The sequence below is a fragment of the Carcharodon carcharias genome, chromosome 1, assembly GCF_017639515.1.
Source record: "Carcharodon carcharias isolate sCarCar2 chromosome 1, sCarCar2.pri, whole genome shotgun sequence".
NCBI classification, from domain to species: Eukaryota; Metazoa; Chordata; class Chondrichthyes; order Lamniformes; family Lamnidae; genus Carcharodon; species Carcharodon carcharias.
Genome location: NC_054467.1, coordinates 86,750,981 through 86,772,151, shown reverse-complemented (window position 1 = coordinate 86,772,151; position 21,171 = coordinate 86,750,981). Strand labels below are relative to the sequence as shown.

The 21,171-nt window shown below is 43.0% G+C and overlaps 1 protein-coding gene across 1 annotated transcript in view; it reads right to left on the bottom strand.

Moving 5' to 3' along the window:
• Nucleotides 1-10,112: 10,112 nt before the first annotated feature.
• alpk1 (alpha-kinase 1) overlaps nt 10,113-21,171 on the bottom strand; it is a 165,556-nt gene continuing 154,497 nt past the window's right edge. Inside the window, exons 11-14 of the mRNA XM_041184630.1 lie at nt 15,200-15,353; nt 14,230-14,392; nt 12,490-12,676; nt 10,113-11,053 (exon numbers count right to left, since the gene is read on the bottom strand). Of these exons, the coding sequence (XP_041040564.1) occupies nt 10,851-11,053; nt 12,490-12,676; nt 14,230-14,392; nt 15,200-15,353 (707 nt within the window). The 3' untranslated portion in view covers nt 10,113-10,850. The remainder of the gene's footprint in view (nt 11,054-12,489; nt 12,677-14,229; nt 14,393-15,199; nt 15,354-21,171) is intronic.

The window sequence follows — 21,171 nt, the reverse complement described above, 5'->3', positions numbered from 1 at the left end:
TGGTAATCCTGCTCGACTGAACCAGCATTTTCTCATTATACAGCTGTGTGCCACCTCCATATTGCACTGTTGAAAATCCATTAAGGATTGATAAAGTGCATCATACAATAACCTGAAATTTGGTATGGTGATCAGATATGCCATCTAAAGTGTTAGACACACACTCATACACACACACACACTAGTTTCCAGTATACTATATTAGGTCTGCCAATTTTTCCAGTAATCCAAAGCTATATGATACAACTGCTGGCCAAATAAGAGAGAAAGGAGTTCATATGACTGACAATTATTCAAAGATCAGGCAGATCTACCACAAATTGGCTAAGGCCAAAAGACAATTTGATTCTGAAATGCTAGTACTTTGGGTTGGCAGCTGCTCATGGCTTGCACTTTCCCAGTGACCATGACACATATTAATATTTTTGACTGTTATGTTCTGATTTCCAAAAGGACATAGGCATTTGCTGCCTGATATATCATGGGGGGTCGATGATAACTCCTAGGCTTCAGTTAAACTATGTCAGACAGCTTCTCACTCGGAAAACCATATGGCTTGGATTACTTCTGGTGACCATAACTAGTCTGCGGAATTGGTTTCCAGGGCCATCTGGCAAGAGCTAACATTCAGGAAGGGGATGGAGCTTAGGTAGTGGAGTCAGTGAAAGAGGAAATCTAAGCTGTCCTATTTTCACCTTCACAGCATTACCCTCCTGACTCCATCATTAACTCATCTCATCCATGGCTGAAACTCTCATCCATGTCTTTGTTACCTCTAGATTTGACGAAACCACATACTTTTGGCAAGCATACCACTTTCTACCCTCCATAAGCTTGAGGTTATCCAAAACCCTGCTGCCCATGTCCCAACTCACACCATGCCCTATTCACTCATCACACCATCTGCTCACTCAGTGGCTCCTGGTAAAGCACCATCTCAATTTTAAAATGCTCATTCTTGTTTCCTGATTTCTATGTTTTCTCCTGCTATAGAGTGATCCTGTCTCCACAATTTGGAATAGGATCTGTATCAGGATCCAAAGTTGGATGAGAGTCCTGCTCTGCTGCTCTTCCACTAGTTGGCTGGGATTCCTTTAATTTTGGGTAATTATCTCTTTGTACTTTGGTTCCCTCCCCCCGCCCCCCCCCCCCCCCCCCCCCCCCCCCAGTTCCCTTAAATCTTGCCTTCCCCTTTGTAATGTGTTCTGAGATATTCTTTTATATGGGAATGCCATGTAACTGTAAACTGTTCTTGTTATTCTGCATAAATTAGCTCAGTAGTGATGTTGAATTTAACAAATATGCCGCTGATGGAGGTATTCTCCGTTTTTAATATGTAACTAAAATGCAGCAGTAGTCACGGGTCTGAAGCACTGAAATAAATGTAGGGCCATGGGTCGAACTAAATCGAAATCATTCTCTGAGATAACATGCCACCTCAGTGAACCCAACTGTAGTAGAAGGAACTGATACCTAAAGGGTTAACATGGGACTGAATACAGTACCGCCCACATGGTGATGTAAGAAGGCATCAACTTGAGCTGAGAGCAGTCTATAGATAGGGGGCAACATACAAAGACCTAGTATGGGGTCCCTTCCATACCTTTATCCTCTACTGTAAATATATGTATAGTTCAGCATGGTTAATATAGACTTCTTTGTAACTTCAACAAGGCTGCTTCATGGTGTACAAGCAGTACATGTCACAGGTAGCGACAACAGGATAGATCAGGTGGCAGTGGGGGATAAAAATCCACATCCTCTCTAAAAGACTGAAGGACCCTCAAGAAAATGACACCAGCAATGGTCTTGCTCTGAAAAAACCACACTCAAGGAGCAAGATGCTGAGAAAACTCAGCTGAGAAGCTCCATAGACACTTGAACCAGGCAGCAGAAAAAAGGCAGAAGTTAAGCTCAAGCAAAAGTCTCCACTGCATCCCTGTGGAAGATCAGCTTCAACAAAGTAGAGCCAGCAGCCAGCAGCCTGCAGGGTGAGATAAAATCCTTTTAAAGCTCCAGGCAGGCCAGTCCTGTGAAGCTTTTAAAAAAAGTCAGGCAGAAACCCCGTTGTGCGTTTTGTCACTAGCCTAAGCTCTAACTCCGTGCCCTCCCCATGTGGTGCTCAAGTATGGAACATCATAAAACAAAAAAGAAAAATCAAACATGGAGGAATTTTTAAAAAATGAATCAAATGCCTCACAATTCTTCGGGCCTCCTGGCCAGTGAGTATTCTGCCCTCCTGACCTGTCCCCAACTCACAGCATGCCATTGCAACTAAAATGATCCTCAGAAGTATTCCAACCCGCAGCCATTTTGAGGCTTTTTCTTCCCCAGCAGCCCGTCACTACCATTTTTAATTTTGCACTGAAACTACAAAGCGCATGAAGATCCCGTCTTTGTTGATATTGGCGGTACCATTTTAAAATCCCCTTCACTCTTAAAGGGACCCATTAAAATATTTTAAAGATGGAACACAGTTATTCCCTACCATCTCCAATGTGACAGCTCATGACCCTGACCAATCTCCCAATTGGAGTTATTGGAGGAAAAGGTACCTGAGGTATAGCACTGCTGGAGGATTAAAAAAAATTGGAGGCTGAACAAGTTAGCATATTACTTTATTCCAATGGTGTGATTGCAGACGATATCATCACCAGGCAAGCCATGGATTAACCATATGCTAAATTTGGCGATGTTTTAAAATCTTTTGAACTTTTCTTCAACCTGAGGTCTAACAAGATCTTGAAGCATGCCAAATTTAACAGGAGAGTCCAGCAGCCTGGGGAGCCTCTTGACTCCTTTATCAATGATCTTTACCACAAGAATGCGAATGTGGTGATCTGAAATCCGAAGTCACCAGAGACAGAATCATGGTGGGTGTTGTGGATGATTTGCTCTCCAATCTTCTCCAAGCTAAAAATGACTTTACCCTCGACAAGACAGTCCAGCTAGATAGGCTGTCTGAGCTGCGAGACTAACATGGGACCGTTCTCAGGGAAGAAGGCATTTCTTGGGGCAGGAGCCACATCTCTGTCCACCGTATCAAGTCACACAAGTGCAGGGACCATCCAAGCCAGGGTAAGTCATCACCCAACCAGCCGGCTGAAAGACTGTGACAGCGCTGCGGTGTGAAGTGCACTCACAGGAAGGACCATTGTCCTGCAAGTGCTGCCAAATGCTTCCACTGCCACAAATGGGGACACTTCAGCACTGTCACAGTCACAACCTTAGTACTGCATAGACAACCTGAGAGCCATCCACGAAGTTGAGGTCACCGACCCAGAAGACACACAGCCTTCCATCCTGGGTGACATTAGATGATACGGCTCTTCCTTCTGGAATGCAGACATCTCAGTAAACGGCCATCTAACTAACTTTAGGTTAGATTCCAGCGCCGGAGTTACAGTCCTATTAGACAAGAAACCGTGGCTCCAAAGCTACTGGGTCCGAATCATGGGCAACCCACTCTACAGTGCAGGGAGAGTCCAACTCCTGCTCATTGATTTAATTCAGGAGTCATTGAGATACAGCAACCAACAGATTATGGAGATGTTGTCCATTGTGCAGAATCAGCCCTTTTCACATCTCAGCAGAGACACCTGCATAGCTCTTTATCACCTACAACTGGCAAAAATGTGAAGACAACCAAGGTCCCACCCAGCCTGAAAGGCAGCTCCCAAAGGCCCAACCACTACACACCATTCAAATGTTGACATTATTTGTAATCTCTCTTTCTGTTTGTGGAGCAGGTCTGTTCTTCATTTCAGGTCTCCAAATCTATCCAAGGCAGGACCAACCAACCAAGTCCCAGCATCCCCAGCAGAGGAGAGGCCAGAGCTGGAATGAGTTCATGAGAACACTCTTTCTCCACCAGTGACCACAATGCAGATGGTAGAGAAGCTGACCAAAGCATCGCCCCAACAACTACCAACCAGTATACCGAAACCACAGCATCCGCTGGAACCGGGTGCCAGCCTCAGGCAATCACAACTAGGTGAGCTACCTCCCTACTCTTTTTCCATCTACAGGACTGCTCTCCCTCAACCACAGAGAGCTTCCAGATGCTGGAAAAGGCAGAAGAAGGAACACCACCGACAACCGATGAACACCGCTTTTGTCCACCCAGAAAGAAACGATCACCATTGACGACAACAAATCACTGCCACATCAACCAGCCTGTCCAGGCATGGTGCAGCATCCATCAATGGAAGAAGCACATGAAGCCATGCCTACATCTAGATATAGCCTCCATACCACCACTAAGATCAAGAACCTCTAGAGCCTACCATTCTCCCGACCAGATGGCAAATGAGACATGGCAGGAGTACAAGACCTCCAGACCACCCGAAATTCCAATTTCAAGGACTGGAAGAGGGGGAGATGGAGTAGTAAGAACATTGTTAATGCATGCTGTAACTGTTGTACTGTTAATCAGGAGGTCGGTTAGAGTTAGAATAGTTTATAATTGTAACACTAAAGTTAGGGGGAGATGATGGCATAATGGCAGATGGTGGAATTTGAATTCAGTAAAATACCTGGAATTAAGAGTCTAATGATGACCATGTAACCACATAGATTATTGTAAAAACCCATCTGGTTCACTAATGCCCTTTTTAGGGATAGGAAGCTGCTTGGTCTGGCCTACATGTGATTCCAGACCCTCAGCAATGTGGTTGACTCTTAAAATGTCCTCTGAAGTGACCTAGTGAGCCAGTCAGTTGTATCATACTGCTAAAAACAAGTCAATAAGGAATGAAACGGGACGGACCCACCCAGCAATGATCCAAGCACCGGAAATGTCAATGGCAAGCTCAGCCTTGTCGATCCTGCAAAGACCTCCTTACTAACATCTGGGGGCTTGTGCCAAAATTAGGAGAGCTGTCTGACATTGCCATACTCATGGAATCATACCTTACAGACAATATCCTAGACACCACCATCACCATTCCTGGGTATGTCCTGTCCACAATGGAATACAGTCGAGAGGGAGTTGTCCTGGGAGTCCTCAACATTGACTCTAGACCCCATGAAGTCTCATGATACCAGATCCAAATGTGGGCAAGGAAATCTGCTGCTGAGCATCACGTACCATCTGCCCTCAGCTGATGAATCAGTACTCCTCCACGTTGAACACCACTTTGAGGGAGCACTGAGGTTGGCAAGGGCACAGAATGTACTCTGGGTGGAGAAATTCAATGTCCATCACAAACAGTGGGTCAGAAGCACCACAACAGACCAAGTTGGCCGAATTCTAAAGGACGTAGCTGCTGGACTGGGTCTGCAGCAGGTGGTGAGGGAACCAACAAAAGGGAAAAACATTCTTGACCTCATTCTCACCAACCTGCCTGCCATAGATGCATTTGTCCATTACATTTTCGGTAGGAGTGACCACCGCACAGTTCTTGTGGAGACAAAGTCCTGTCTTCACATTGAGGATACCCTCCATCATGTTGTGTGGCACTACCACCATGCTAAATGGGATAGATTTTGAACAGATCTAGCAACTCAAGACTGGACATCCATGAGGCGCTGTGGGCCATCAGCAGCAGCAGAATTGTACTCAACCACAATCTGTAACCTTGAGGCCCAGCATATCCCCCACTCTACCATTATCACCAAGTTAGGAGATCAACCCTGCCTCAGTGAAGAGTGCAGAGGGCATGCCAGGAGCAGCACCAGGCATACCTAAAAATGAGTGGTCAACCTGATGAAGCTACAACACAGGACTGCTTGTGTGCCAAACAGCATAAGCAGCAAACAATATACAAAGCTAAGTGATTCCACAACTAATGAATCAGACCTAAGCTCTGCAGTCCTGCCACATCCAGTCCTGAATGGTGGTGGACAAATAAACAACTCTCTTGAGGAGGAGGCTCCACAGATATTATCCCCATCCTCAATGATGGGGGAGCCCAGCACATCAGTGCAAAAGATAAGGCTAAAACAATCGCAAAAACCTTCAGCCAGAAGTGCCGGGTGGATGATCCACCTTGGCCTACTCCGGAAGTCCCCAGCATCACTGATCTTCAGCCAATTCGATTAGCTCCACGTGATATCAAGAAACAGCTGAAGACATTGAATACTGCAAAGGCTATGGAACCTGACAATATTCCTGCAATAGTACAGAAAACTTGTGCTCCAGAACTAGTCGCACTCCTAACCAAGCTCTTCCAGTGCAGCTACAACACTGACATCTGCCTGGAAAATTGCCCAGGTATGCCCTGTATACAAAAAGCAGGACAAATCCAACACAGCTAATTACTACCCCCATCGGTTTACTCTCAATCATCGGTAAAATAATGGAAGGAGCCATAACAATGCTATTAAGCAGCGCTTGCTTAGCAATAATCTGCTCATTGACCCTCAGCTTGGGTTCCACCAGCGTCATTCAGCTCCTGACCTCATTACAGCCTTGGTTCAAACATGGACAAAAGAGCTGAACTCCAGAGGTGAGATGAGAGAGACTGCTCTTGACATCAAGGCCGCATTTGACCGAGTGTGGTATCAGGGAGCCCTAGCGAAACTGGAGTCAATGGGAATCAGGGGGGGAAACTCTCCACTGGTTGGAGTCATACTTAGGACCAAGGAAGATGGTTATGGTTGTTGAAGGTCAATCATCTCAGTCCCAGGACATCACTGCAGGAGTTCCTCAGGGTAGTGTCCTAGGCCCGAACATCTTCAGCTGCTTCATCAATGACCTTCCTTCCATCATAAGATCAGAAGTGGGGATGTACGCTAATGATTGCACAATGTTCAGTACCATTCGTGACTCCTCAGATACTGGAGCACCCACATCCAAATGCAGCAAGACCTGGACAATATCAAGGCTTGGGCTGACAAGTGGCAATTAACATTCATGCCACACAAGTGACAGTCAATGACCATCTTTGACAAGAGAGAATATAACCATCGCCCTTGATATTCAATGGCATTACTATCGTTGAATCTCCCTCTATCAACATCCTGAACCAGAAACTGAACTGGACCAGCCATATAAATACTTTGGCTACAAGAATGGGTCAAAGGCTAGGAACCCTGCAGCGAGTAACTCACCTCCTGACTCCCCAAAGCCTGTCCACCACCTACAAGGCCCAAGTCAGAAGTGTGATGGAATATTTCCCACTTTTCATGATGAATGCAGCACCAACAACACTCAAGGAGCTTGACACCATCCAGGACAAAGCGGCCCACTTGATTGGCACCCCATCCACAAAGAGTTACTCCCTCCACCACTCACCACCCTGACTTGGAAATATATTGCCGTTCCTTCCCTGTCGCTGGGTCAAAGTCATGGGACATCCTCCCTAAAAGCACTGTGGGTATACCTATACCACATGGACTGCAGTTCAAGAAGGCAGCTCACCGCCACCTTCTCAAGGGTAATTATGGATGGGCAATAAATTCTGGCCTAGCCAGCGACACTCACATCCCATGAACAAATTATAAAAAAGTACATAATTCTTACAGCGATGTAAGACTGGAAGCAAACTGTAAGTAAACTAATGTCAGTCTATATCCAGGGAAGAAAGACTTGGGGGAGGTGTAGCAGAAGGATCTGGTACGCAAATGTTTAACGTGAGTACAGTACTGCCCATACAGTGACGGAAGAAGGCACATGACCTAGAGCTAAGGCAGACTAGAGATAGGTAGCAACATGTAAGGACCTAGTATGGGGTTTTCTCCATACCTTTACCCTCCACTGTAAATATGTATACAGTTCAATACTGTTAATAAAGACTTGTTTGTACCTTCAATAAGACCGCTTCATGGTGTCCAAGCAGTACACATCATGGGTAGCAACAACAGAATGGATTACCAACCACTGAGAAGAACAAGAGCAGCGGTACCATGGAAACACTATCACCCCCAAGCCATGCACCATCCTGACTTAGACATGTGTTGCTATTCCTTGAATGTCTTTGAGACAAAATCCTTAAGTTCTCAGCCTTACACAATTTTGGGAGCTCCATCAGCATAATGGCCATGGCAACTCAATTGGAAGACTTACTACCAGCACACCTTCATGTAGCGATAGGAAATAAATGCAGCCTTCCCAGTGTAGGCCAAATTAAGAAAAATTAGAAAGCCATGGTAAATGTTCTCCACAATAATGCAGAGGAACTTTAAACATGACAATCTAATGAGATAGGTGGGGCAATTTTGCAAATTGTTTCATTTTGTTTATCAGTTCTACAACTCATAAGTTCATCAATAAGACAAATAATAATTTGACAAAGCTATTTTGTAGCCAAAGAACTGGATTAGCTGCACAGTGTTGTACATCTCAACACAGCAACATGCAATGAGGCAACAATACACAATAATGGGTGTGAATACTGGGGTTTGGACAAAGCCATTGAATGCTCTGACATGGAATAAAACCTATATATGGAGTTATTCCAGTTCATTCTTGCTATAACATCACATGGACTGCAGTGGTTCAAGGAGGCGGCTCACCACCATCTTCTCAAGGGCAATTATGGATAAACAACAAATGCTGGCCGACACCCACACTCCATAAATAAAGAACCAAACTATTAACAAATATATAACTGAATTTAATTATAAAATATTTTAAAATGACAATAGTGCAAATACAATCTAGGGAAAGGATGTATATTTATGGCAATACATTTACAACGAATGACCAAATTTCAAAACAAAATATTTGTGAATGCTTGTGAAGACTTTAATGCTGTGACCACAATCACAACATGAATCTCCTTCCAATAACAATTTGATGCTCCGCTAATTGTATAGTTCCACAACTAATACAAAAAGGCTTTAGGTGATGGGTTAAATTGAAACAATCACAAATCATTACCAACACATTCAATTTAAAAGTTTCCCCTTTCATTTGAGAAAACTGAAAGTGATTTGATCTTTATATAAGGCAAAGACTAATGAATAAGGTGAGAGTGCAGAGCCAGGTAGTGAGTGGCAGAGCATGTTGCTAGCTGCCTTTGAGACAGCAGAGTGTGGGAGTAAAGGTAGTTATTCAGAATGACACAAGGATCAGTGCTGGGACCACTGCTATTCACAATTTACATTAACGATTTGAACTTTGGAATCTAAAACACAATTTCTATATTTTCAGATGACACCAAATTGAGGGATAGTCAATACTGAGGAGGACTATGGCAAATGAAATTCAACACAGATAAATGTGAGGTCGTACATTTTGTTGGGAAGAATAGGGAGGTCACATGTAACTTGAAAGTGCAAGTCTGGGTGAGGTAGAGGAACAAAGGGATTTCGGAGTACAAAACCATTTGCTAAAAGTTATGCCACAGGTTAGTAAGGCCATAGAACAAACATTGGACTTTATTTCTAGAGAGATAGAGTTGAAAATTAGTGAAGTTATGCTAAAGCTGCTTTGAACCTTGGCTAGACCACACTTATTGAGTACTGAGTGCAAAAGGATATAGAGGGCAAAGACTGAAGAAAGTAATCAACAAGGCAAGTAGTAAAGGGAATTATAATAAACTAACTAAATTTATCATTGAAGAAAGGGGATATTTTTGAAAGTTACAAGATTCTAAATGATATTCCTATTATTAGCAATGAATAATTCTATAACTTGAACACCCTTGGGCCAAAAATACCAGGGCCAAAAATCCTTTGCCATTCTTGCACACTCCCATTATTGTTCTAAGAAGAATGGGGCAGGAGTGGCAGAAAATAGGTCAGCAGATTCTGGCTCATGCTGGGAGTTCCTACATGGTTTTTTAAGAGCTGGATCCTCAGTCTACTCCTTATAAGTTCAGTGATGTGGAGGGATGAGGAACGTCCAATGTTGGGGATCCCTATGGCCTTTTTACATATAAAGGTGTGCCCAGTGAGAAGAGACATGTTGGTTACTACTTTGATTGGGGTCAGGCCCACCACCAAGGGGAAGGGGGTGGGGTGGTGGAGTTGCAGGTCTAGTCGTTGCCTGCACCCCCAAAAACAGCTAACTAGATATTTTTTGTTTCTCATTTTAAGTTATCATCCCCCCAACCCCCCCCCCCCCTGCAAAGGTAGCCATGGGGCTAAATTGTATCTTTTTCCAGGGAGTGGATCTAACTCCCCCTACCCACACCCCTACCCCACCCCTCTAACTCCTCAGATGGAGGCAGCCACCGATTGGCACCCAGAAAGCATACAGAAGCACTGGAGAATGTGCAATAAAAATTTACAAGGAGATGTCATAACCGAGAGGTTATAACTATCAAGAAAAACTGAACAGGATAAGGCTCTAGAAAAGAGGAGGTTGAGCAGTGACCTAATAGAGGTCTTTAAAATTATGAAAGAGGTTTAATAGGGTAGACAAAGAGAAAATGTTTCTGCTCTGGGGAATCCAAAACTAGAGCCATAGCCACAAATAAATCCAATTGGGGATTCAGGAGAAACTTCTTTACCAAGAGAGTGGATAGAACGTGGAATTTGCTTCCACATAGAGGTGAAAAGTCATAGATGCATTTAAGGGGAAACTTGATAAAAACATGAGGAAGAAAGGAATGGAAGGATATGCTGATAGAGTTGGATAAAGTAGGGTGGGAGGAGTCTAGTGTGGAGCTTAAAAAACAGCATAGCTCAGTTGGACTGTAAATTCTATGTACTTCTATGTAATATGATCTTTGTCATGTCGGCATTCTCTATGGGCACTCAAGTTAGATGATCTCCCAATATCTCTGCATACTCTGGTGGTCATCACTGCAGGTTACCAATTTGTGTAATGAAAATATAATTGCTGGGATCACGACCCGTGGATTTTCATGACCAACACTTCTACAGCACTGGGAAGAATATAGAAAGATCCTGTCACAGTTCAATACACTTTACAAACTCAAATTTTTTAAAAGCTCTGCTTAAAGTACATCCTCCAACTGCTCCCTGACAGGAATTTTCAAAGTAAGGATGTGGCAAATCTCATTGCATTCCCTGTGCTGGCAGTTGAGGAAGTATCTGATCCCTTTATCTGCGAAGTTTGATCCCCCTCGTTTCTTTTTCAATGAATGAATCTGAGGGTCAGTTAGATAAATAAGACCTTTTCCATCTCCAGTGATCCAGCCTGTGGAGGAATATAGTGAACACATTTAGAGGGATTTTTTTTGAAATAGGACAGAGGACAGAAATTGGTAACATCATCTTCCGTCTGGATCTAATAAGTTCAGAAAAAAGAATGAAATCCTGCTTTTCCCTTTGCTATCTAGGAATACAACTTCTAAAATTTTAATTTATCAACAAAGTCATGAGCCACATTGATCCGAGCAGATTATACTGAATATCATGGCTACATCAGACAATGGTGTATTGGCCAAACTTTATTTTAAACTAGTGATGGTCATCTTGTTCAGATTTTCTAACGTGTCTTGGGGTTTCTGTTTCCATTAGTTTTAAGTGTTCACATGCCCTTTATATGCATGTGCTTTTCTATGTTTTACATGTTTCTTAACATCTGTTGTAAAATCTCATACCCTAAACAGATGGACAGTAAAGGTTAATAGCTGCTCCCCCATGTTGCATGCAGAGGTTAACCCAATTGTGCAACTGGGATATATGAAGGAAATTATTTTTTATCTGCTTTCAATGAGAATGGAAAACAAAACAATAAAAAATACTTAGTTCACTGTTTGAGGGAAATGCTTATAAACGATCAAAATCCTTTTCAATCAGGCTTTCTTTTTTTAAATATCTCAGCATCTCTCCTCCTCTTCCCATCAGCATAGCAGTGTAACCTCAGATTCAATGTGAGGAATGATAAGGAAGATTTGTTCTTGTCTTTTAAAAATATACCTGTACTATACCTGAATTCTCATTTCCTGCATCTTCATTAAACTGCCTCAAATAAGGCCATTGATTCAGGGGTGGGGAAGGATGTGCGTGTGGGGAGCGGGAAGCGAGTTGAGAGGGGTGTGAGGGTGGGGAGCTGAGGTTGAGGGTGGGGAACAGGGGTGAGGGTGGATGGCTGGGAATGAGAGTAGGGAATGAGTTTGAGGGTGGAGAGCAGCAGTGTGAGGGTTGTGAGGGGGTGAGGATGGGGAAAGGAATGAGGGTGGGAAACAGGAGTGAGGGTGGAGAGTTGGGGAGGCAAGTGGGGAACAAGGTTTGAGGGTGATGAGTGGGACTCCAAGACCTGGGAATTCACATGATCCCAACCTCTGAGGCTTGTCAGGTCCATGCCAGTGAAAGAAGGTGTACCAGCCACTTTAATGGCACAGATGGAGGCCACCTGAGAGTCCTTTTTCGGGAAGCCCTGGCTTCACCACTTCTTCTCCAAAAAAAGCAGCAATAGACTGATTTTTCCAGCCTCTCCACCATGGTAGTAGCTCCTTGTGGTGGCTGTCTCTGCCTTGTCAATAAAGGGGCTGTTCTTTGACCCTGTGAACTTTCAGGTGGTCGTGGTGAGCTTCCTGCTGAGTTTGATCCTGGTATAATAGACAGAATCTTTGGCTTGTACACTATGAGGACAGCAGTAATCTACTGGGTGACAATGAAATTGTTTACCTTGTAAATCAACCACTATTTCTTCTTGGTTAGAAAACTCATAGGTAAAATGTCCAAATGCAAGTCCATACATGGTTGCTTCGTATTCTTTACGAACAGTCTTTGTGTTGTTTGTTAATTTTATAAACTCCCCAAGCATGTATGGCTCCACACTTACGCAGCCCACAATCTGCTTGTCCTCTAAAAGCTAAGGAAACAGAAATCATGTGTCATATCTTGGAGTGACTTTTAGGTTTCATTGAACATATCACCAGAGGCACTTTATGTTTGCATGCTTTTCTTTAAAACATCAACTTGTCAAGCTTATTAAAAGTGCACAAAATTTGAACGAAAGTCCAACTTATCTTACATTTTCCCCATCCTCTTTATTAATCCATCAAATTTCCAGCTCAAGTAAGTCAGCACTGTTTTATTCATACACAATCTTACAATGAAACTTAGAAAAGCACTTTGGTACATATTGTAGCAATTTTTCCATATTTTCAAACCCAGCTTGTCTCTCTCCAATCTCTGTCTCTTTCCATTTTCCCATTCTTATCTGCTCCATATTTCCAGTACTGATGCATCCACATCCTTCTTTAATTCCCTCCCTATCAAGCCTTTGAGCCTTCTTCTGTTCTACTAAATACCTACTATACTCTCCCATTGCAAACTTCTCTTAACACTTTTCTGCTCACTCCATGTTTCAAAAGTTCTGCTCACTCCATGTTTCAAAAAGCGTTGCATCTGCTCAATCCATATTTCTAAGATTTGCTTTCCTCATTTCACTTGTCACAGTTCTCCCATTCAATATGCTTCTAGGAGCCCAAAATTGCCTATGTTGTGGGACTGAGTTTCTGTGAACATGCTGCTGGTCGGAGCAAAGTTACTGTACTTTTGCAATATGTACACCCAAAAACGTTGCTGTTCACTCCCCAACTTCCTGTAGTACATAATCAGAAAATCAACCTTGTAACCAAAGAGATTTCCTGCAAGATACTTTCTCTGCCTCTTTGATGTCATTATTGTGCTATGTATTGGCCCAGAGTGAACGCAGCATGGATTTGCCAGAATGATACCTGGACTCCAAGGATTAAATTATGAGGGTAGATTACACAAACTAGAGTTACATCTTTGGAATTTAGAAGGTTAAGGGGTGATTTGATCACAGTTTTCAAGATATTAGGGGAAACAGATAGAGTAGATCGCGAGAACCTGGCCTAGTTTTTATAGGACTTTGCTGGAGGGGAATGTAGAGCCGGAAGCAGGTGGTGCAAGTCCTCCTCTTCTGATCCCAGTTCCCATAGCAATTTTGTACCAGCCAGCCAATTAACAACCAGCATGTGGGGTGGCTGACCGCTCAGTGGCTGGAACTGTACTTTGAGGTGTCAGCCACGTTGTAACTTGACAAGGAAGTAAGTGCTGACGCTATGTTTAAAGCGCTGCCAGCACCCAAGCCCTGCTGCAAACATCCTTTGCTTTAGCAATCTTCCCAGCAACCATCCTCCAAAGGCTCAGGCCTGCAAGTATCCAGTGACCAGTGAATCCTCCAGCATCCAGCTATGATGATCCCTCCAGCACCCAGCTATGATGATCCCTCCAGCACCCAGCTACGATGATCCCTCCGGCACCCAGCTACAATGATCCCTCCGGCACCCAGCTACGATGATCCCTCCAGCACCCAGCTATTGGGAATAAAATGTTACCCTTGAAAAAGTGACATGTTGTGACAATTAGTGGGAAACATGTATTTGGACTTACAAGAAGAACTGAGGCTGGGATGTAATATATTTGTGTAGGAACTTGCTGCTCATACAGCCTTTTGTTGAATTCTGTGACATAGTATTGTGCAGTCATCTGGCGTTCAACATCATTGAAGTGGTAAGCGAGCTCTTTTGTTCTTTTGTATTGCTTTCCAACATACCTGGGTTAGTAAAAGAAAAATTGGTAAAAGGAACACTTCATAGGTCTCGCAGGAAAAGGCAGGCACACTGCCTGTGATTTTCCACTACTGGAATTAATTACAAAAATATTGGAATCACCTGTCGATTGAGAAACATATACATCTGAGCATGATCCTACCCCCACCCCCCTGTGACATTGCAGGGAATCATTTTGACCTACTTCATTCCACCTGCTCTGTATAGTGAGTGAATCCAGAGATTCCTCCCTCCTTTCATGAAGGCACTAAGTAACCATACTTAAACTATGAACCAAGGCAACGTGTCACAGGGCATCACAACTCAGCTTTCTGTCCTTACCTGACATCCACTTATTCCAACAGCTGCAATCAGATAGTGATCCATTCACTGAGCTCAGCTAACTAACCAGAGATTATAATCAAAACCACTATTGGTATCTGAGCCTCACTAATTGAGCCATCAAGGGAGCTGTAATTCTTGCAGCAATTAATAAATGAAAAGGGGGATAATAACCTAGAATTCATGTGAGGATAAGACGTCAAAACGCGGATTTCTAATTGCCATTGCATTGTCATCACTGAGTCAAAATCCTGGAACTCCCTACCTAACAAAGTTGTAAGAGTGCTTTCATATTGTGGGCTGCAGCACCTCAAGAAGGCTCACCACCACTTTCTCAAGGACAACTAGGGACGGGCAAGAGATGCCAGCTTTATCACCAACACTAATACCTCGAGAAGGAATAACGAAAGAAAACTGGTAGCAAGTAAGCTGACAAGTCTACTATGAGAGGAGATAGGAAACTGAAATACCTGCCCAGTATTTCCTCTTGGTGTAGAAAACGCATCTCCAAAGCAATCCTTTGGGCGCCTATTTTATCCACATCTAAAGGCTTCCCAATAAAAACTAGAGTTTCTTGGGCTGTCCAAATATTGGTTTTCTTGCTATATTTAAACAGCAGGGCACCTGAAAAAAAAACATTGAAACCATATCTTTCATTTCCAGAATCGGTCACTTGAGAAAAATACTATGGGTTTGAGAACTAGCCATCCCAGTTTGCTGTAACAATGACATATTTGTATTTCCAAAACACCCAGGCCGAAAGCATCTCGGGATAGTAATTTTTCCTGAATCTTGGAGATTTACTGGATTTTAGTTCCTTAAGTTTCTCCAAAGCCTTTTATCTGCTGATATTAATTACTTTAAGTTCCTCACTCTTATTAGCTCCTTGGTTACCTTCTATTTCTTGTATGTAATTTGTGTCTTCTACCTTGAAGACAGTAGGGAGACCTGACGTAACTGGTTCCTACTCAAATCTCTGCCACCACAAGTCTCCATCTGCTATGAATATGCCCCAAATATGTCAAAGACCTGGAAAATTTGGGGCTACATTGTTCATGCAAAGTTGGCACAGCCTCAATTTGATGTTCATACTTCTTTGACCTTTGCTATTAGTCTCCTTACTTAAGAAAGAATACAATTGCATTGTATGAGAAGGTTCACTCAACTGATTCCTGGAATGAAGGGGTTATTTTATGAGGAAAGTTTGAGTAGGGGGATTGCAGGTAGTGGTGTTTCCACATACTTGCTGCACTTGACCTTCTAGGTGGTATAGGTTGGGTCTATACCCATTGGAGTTTAGAAAAATGAGAGGTGATTTTATTGAAACATATAAAATCTTGAGGGGGCTTGACTGAGTGAATGCCGAGGCAATGTTTTCCTTTGTTGGGGAGTCTGGAACTAGGGGGTATAATTTTATAATTAGGGATCTCCCATTTAAGATTGAGATGAGGAGACATTTTTTCTCTCAGAGGGTCATTAGTCTGTGGAATTCTCTTCCCCAGGGAGCAGTGGAGACTGGGTCATTGAATATATTCAAGGTTGAGTTAGATAGATTTTTGATCAGCAAGGGGATCAAAGGCTATGTGGGACAGGCAGGAAAGTGGAGTTGAGGCCACAATCAGATAAGCCATGATTTTATCAAATGATGGAGGTGCAGAGCAAGCTTGAGGGGGCAAATGGCCTATTCCTGCTCTCAATTCTTGTGTTCTTGTGTGTCTTTGTGTCATGCGCCATTTATACTATTTTAGTTTTGGTGACAAAAGGGCACACACAGAAATAAGGGACATGAAAGTTTCAAATTTGTTCTGTAGAGAAGAAGGAATTGCCAAAAATTATGATACCAAAATTAAGAATCACTCAAGCCATTGTGAAACAAGCGACGTGTATAAAAGGAGTGCCGATAACCTGAATGCAACATCTTGAATGATGATGCTCTAATCTTTCAGTAGGCTCAATCTTTAAATTAGGATGTTCACTTCCAAAATAATTTTTAATTATCTTGTTTAATAACCAGAGATTATGTGATTGAGGTAAGAATTTTTTTATTATTTCATGGAATGTGGGCATTGCATTGTTTCTTGGAAAGTGGTGGTGAGCCACCTTCTTGAACTGCTGCAGTCCACAAAAAGAACATCCATAGTGCCTTTGGAAAGGGAGTTCCAGGTTTTGACCTAGTGACAGTGAAGGAACAGTGATATAGTTCCAAGTTAGGATCGTGTGGCTTGGGGGGGAGAACTTGCAGCTGATGGTGTTTCCATGCAGCTGCTGCTCTTGTCCTTCTAGGAAATAGGGGTCATGGATTTGGAAGGTGCTTGGCAACCTGCTGCTGTGCATCTTATATATGGTACACATTGCTGCTACCATTTGTCGGTGGTGGAGTGGGTGAATGTTGAAGGTGGTGGATGTGGTGCCAATCAAACAGGCAGCTTTGTCCTGGATGGTGTCCAGCTTTTTCAGTGTTGTTGGAGCTGCAATCATCCAGGCAGATGGAGAGGATTCCATCACATTCCTGACTTGTGCCTTGTAGATGGTGGACAGGCATTGGGGAGTCAGGAGGTGAACTACTCACCACAGAATTCCTAGCCTTTGATCTACTCATGTAGCCACAGTATTTATACGGCTGGTCCAGTTCAGCTTCTGGTCAATAGTAATTCTCAAAATGCTGAGTCCCCAGAAAATAGGATCAGAGTAGGGAAAAACAACAAAAGTACAGAATTAAAGGCTCTTTCTCTGAATGTACATAACATTCATAACAAGATCAATGAAATGATGGCAACTACAGAAATAAATACGATAACAAATATATGTGGCTGCAAGGTGATCAAGGCTGGGATCTGAATATTCCAGGGTATTTGACATTTCTGAAAGGTAGGAAGAAAGGAAAAAGAGATGGGATATCTCTGTTATTAAAGGAAGATATCAGTACAGTAAATGACTTTGGTTCAGAAAATCAGTTACACAGTCAGTTTGGGTGGAGGTAAGAAAAATACAAGGGAAAGAGGAATAGTTTATAACCTCATAACAGTAGCTATGCTGTAGGACAGAATATAAATCAAGAAATAATGGGGGCCCGCAATAATCATGGGGAGTCGTCAACAGTGTGATCAAGTGGCACTTACACAATAATAGACTGCTCACTGGTGCTTAGTTTGGGTTCCGCTAGGTCCGCTCAGTTCCAGACCTCATTGCAGCCTTGGACCAAACGTGAACAAAAGAGCTGCGACATCAAGACAGCATTTGCCAGAGTGTGGCATCAAGGGGCCCTTGCAAAACTGAAGTCAATGATAATCAGGGGGAAAACTCTCCAGCCTTTGGAGTCATAGCTAATACAAAGGAAGATGATTGTGGTTTTTGGAGGCCTACCATCTCAGCCCCAGGACATTGCTACAGATGTTCCTCAGGGTAGTGTCCTAGGCCCAACCATCTTCAGCTGCTTCATCAAAGATCTTCCCTCTATCATAAGGTCAGAAGTGGGGATGTTTGCTGACGATTGCACAGTGTTCAGTACTATTCATGACTCCTCAGATACTGAAGCAGTCTGTGTCCATATGCAGCAAGACCTGAACAACATTTAGGTTTGGGCTCATCAGTGGCCCACAGCACTTTTCAAACCTGCAACCTCTACCACCTAGAAGGACAAGGGCAGCAGATACATGGGAACACCATCACCTGCAATTTCCCCTCCAAGCCACATGTCATCCTGACTTAGAAATGTCTGGGTCAAAACCCTGGAACTTCTTTCCTAACAGCACTGTGGGTGGACCTACACCACATGGGCTACAACGGTTCAAGAAGGCAGCTCATCACCACCTTCTCAAGGGCAATTAGGGCAGGGCAATAAATGCTGGCCCAGACAGTGATGTCCATATTCTGTGAAAAAATAAATTAAAAAACTTGGATGTTTACATGCTCTGTCCCTTCCTGTAACACTATGGTTAGCATTACCCATATTGCTACCTTGCAATATTGCCTTGTCCTTTCTCTTTAAATTGCTAAATTTCCCCCACCTGAAACCTACCCTCCGCCCCCAACCAGTATTTACTTATAAGCCCTATCTACAGCCTTAGTTATTCAATTTTCTGGGACCTGGTCCCAGTACGGTTTAAATGAAGCCTGTCCCCATGGAACAGTTTCCTCTTGCCCCAGTTCTGGCACCAGTGCCCCATGAATTGAAACCCCTGCCTCCTGCACTGATATGTGAGCCATGCATTCGACTCTTTGATCTCATTTATCTTTTGCACATTTATTTGTGGCTCAGGTAAAAATCCGGAGATTATTAACTTTGTGATTTGTTTTAATTTATCCCATAGTTGTTCATATTTCCTTCGCTGAATCTCTTTCTTGTCCTGCCTATGTCATTGGTACCCATGTGGACAACAACAAATGATTCCTTCCCCTCCTACTCAAAGTTCCTGTCCAGTCCTGAGGGGATGTCCTTAATTCTGCACGGCCAGTTAACACAACCTTCAGCACTCACACTTTTGGCTGCAGACAACAGTATTTATCCCTCCAACTATGCTGTCCCTACTACGACATTCCTTTTTAACCAACTTGAATGACCCCCTGAATCACAGTGCTGTGGTCAGTTTGCTCATCTTCCGTGCATTCCCTGCTTTTGTCCACACAGGCTGCTTGTACCTGCTGGACAAGTGCAAGGGCTGAGGCTCCTCCATTGCTACCTTCAGGATCCTCATACCTGCCTCACTCATAGTCACACCTTCATGTCCCTGACCAGAGAACAAATCTGAACTACATCACCTAAGGGGAGTGACTGTCTCCTAGAACAAAGTGTCCAGGTAACTTTCTCCTTCCCTGGTGCATCACAGTGTCCAAAGCTTGGACTCCAGCTTATCAACTCTGAGTTAAAGTTCCTTGAGTTGCAGACACTTACTGCAGATGTGGCTGCTGTGGATGACACAAGTGTCCACCAGTTCCCACATGCTACAGCAGCAACACATCACTTGGCCTGCCACCTCTATTGTATTTGTTTAACTAATTAGGGTTTTAAGTTTTGAAATTACTTTTGACAATTGTTTGTAGTTATACCATGTAGTTTAACTAGTTAAGCTATAAATTTAATACAGTACTTACAGCTCCCCAGTGCTAGTTTAAACAACTACCCTAGTTAAAAGAAAAAACTATAAAACTCACCGACCAATCACCTATTTGAAGTACTGTAATATACAAGGTTATGGACCAAGAGCTGGAAAGTGGGTTTTGATTGGTTAGATACTTTTAGATACTGGTACAGAGATCATGGATGAATAGCTTCCTTCTGTGCAGTAAATTTTCTATGCTTCTCTGTTTGTATTTTGGGCACCCTGAAGTAAAATTTGTGTAGATTCCCAGGGTTAATAAAGGGTTACCCCTTGTGGCACATTCCATCTTTATCCACTTGACAACATTGCATATACTCTGAGCATAATGTTAACTTAACATGCCTAGCAGGAGACTGACGGGATGTGATCAGCTGCCTGTTTTACACCCACCCTGATTTTACCTTCCTTGTAACCACTGGAAAGTATAATTGAGCGATCTGTAACATGGTCAGCCGATTCAATATTATCAAGCTTCCTGTTGGGCTGGTTAGTTTAAAACAACCTCCTTTGTTTGTAATGTTTGCCGACAGTTTATAAACCATTCCAAGCTATTTTCTCTTCCAGTTCAGAGCAAAACAAAGTGGTACAAGAGAAATTGCATATAAACCGAGGAAAGACAAAGACTTATTAGCAACATTGAAACGCAAATAACTGGACATCTCTAAAAGGCAGACATTGGGGCTGGGAGTGTCACAGAACCACAGAATGGTTACAGCACAGAAGGAGGCCCTTCAGCCTGTCATGCCTGTGCTCCAAAGGAGCTATTCATCAAGTGCCACTCTCCTGCTTTCTCCTGCACATTCTTCTTTTTCAGATGATAATCCAATTTCTCCTTGAATGTCTGAATTGAGCCTGCCCCACTGCATTCCAGATCCTAACCAATCACTATGTGAAAAGGTTTTTCCTCATGTCACCATTGCTTCTTTTGCCAATCACCTTAAATCTGTGCTCTCTTGTGTAGTGGGCGTGCTTGAAAACTCTCAGGGAGAAAGCCTTCCAATGGCTGGAGCTATATCTCGCACAAAGGAAGATAGTTGTGGCTATTTGAAGCCAATTATCTTAGCCTTGAGACATTGTGGCAGGACTTCATCAGGACAGTGCCCTAGGCCCAGTCATCTCAAATATGAAATATGTATTACGTAAGTCAAATGTTATCTATATTCCCTTTTCTCTTTTCATATTTCTTCAAAATAAGGAAAATTAATATTTCTCCTGGCCAATATTTATAAACCAACATAATTAAAACAGATTAGTTGATCATTATCTCATTACAGTTTATGGGAGCTTGCTGTGCACAAATTAGCTTCCATATTTTCCTACATTACAACAGTGACTACACTTCA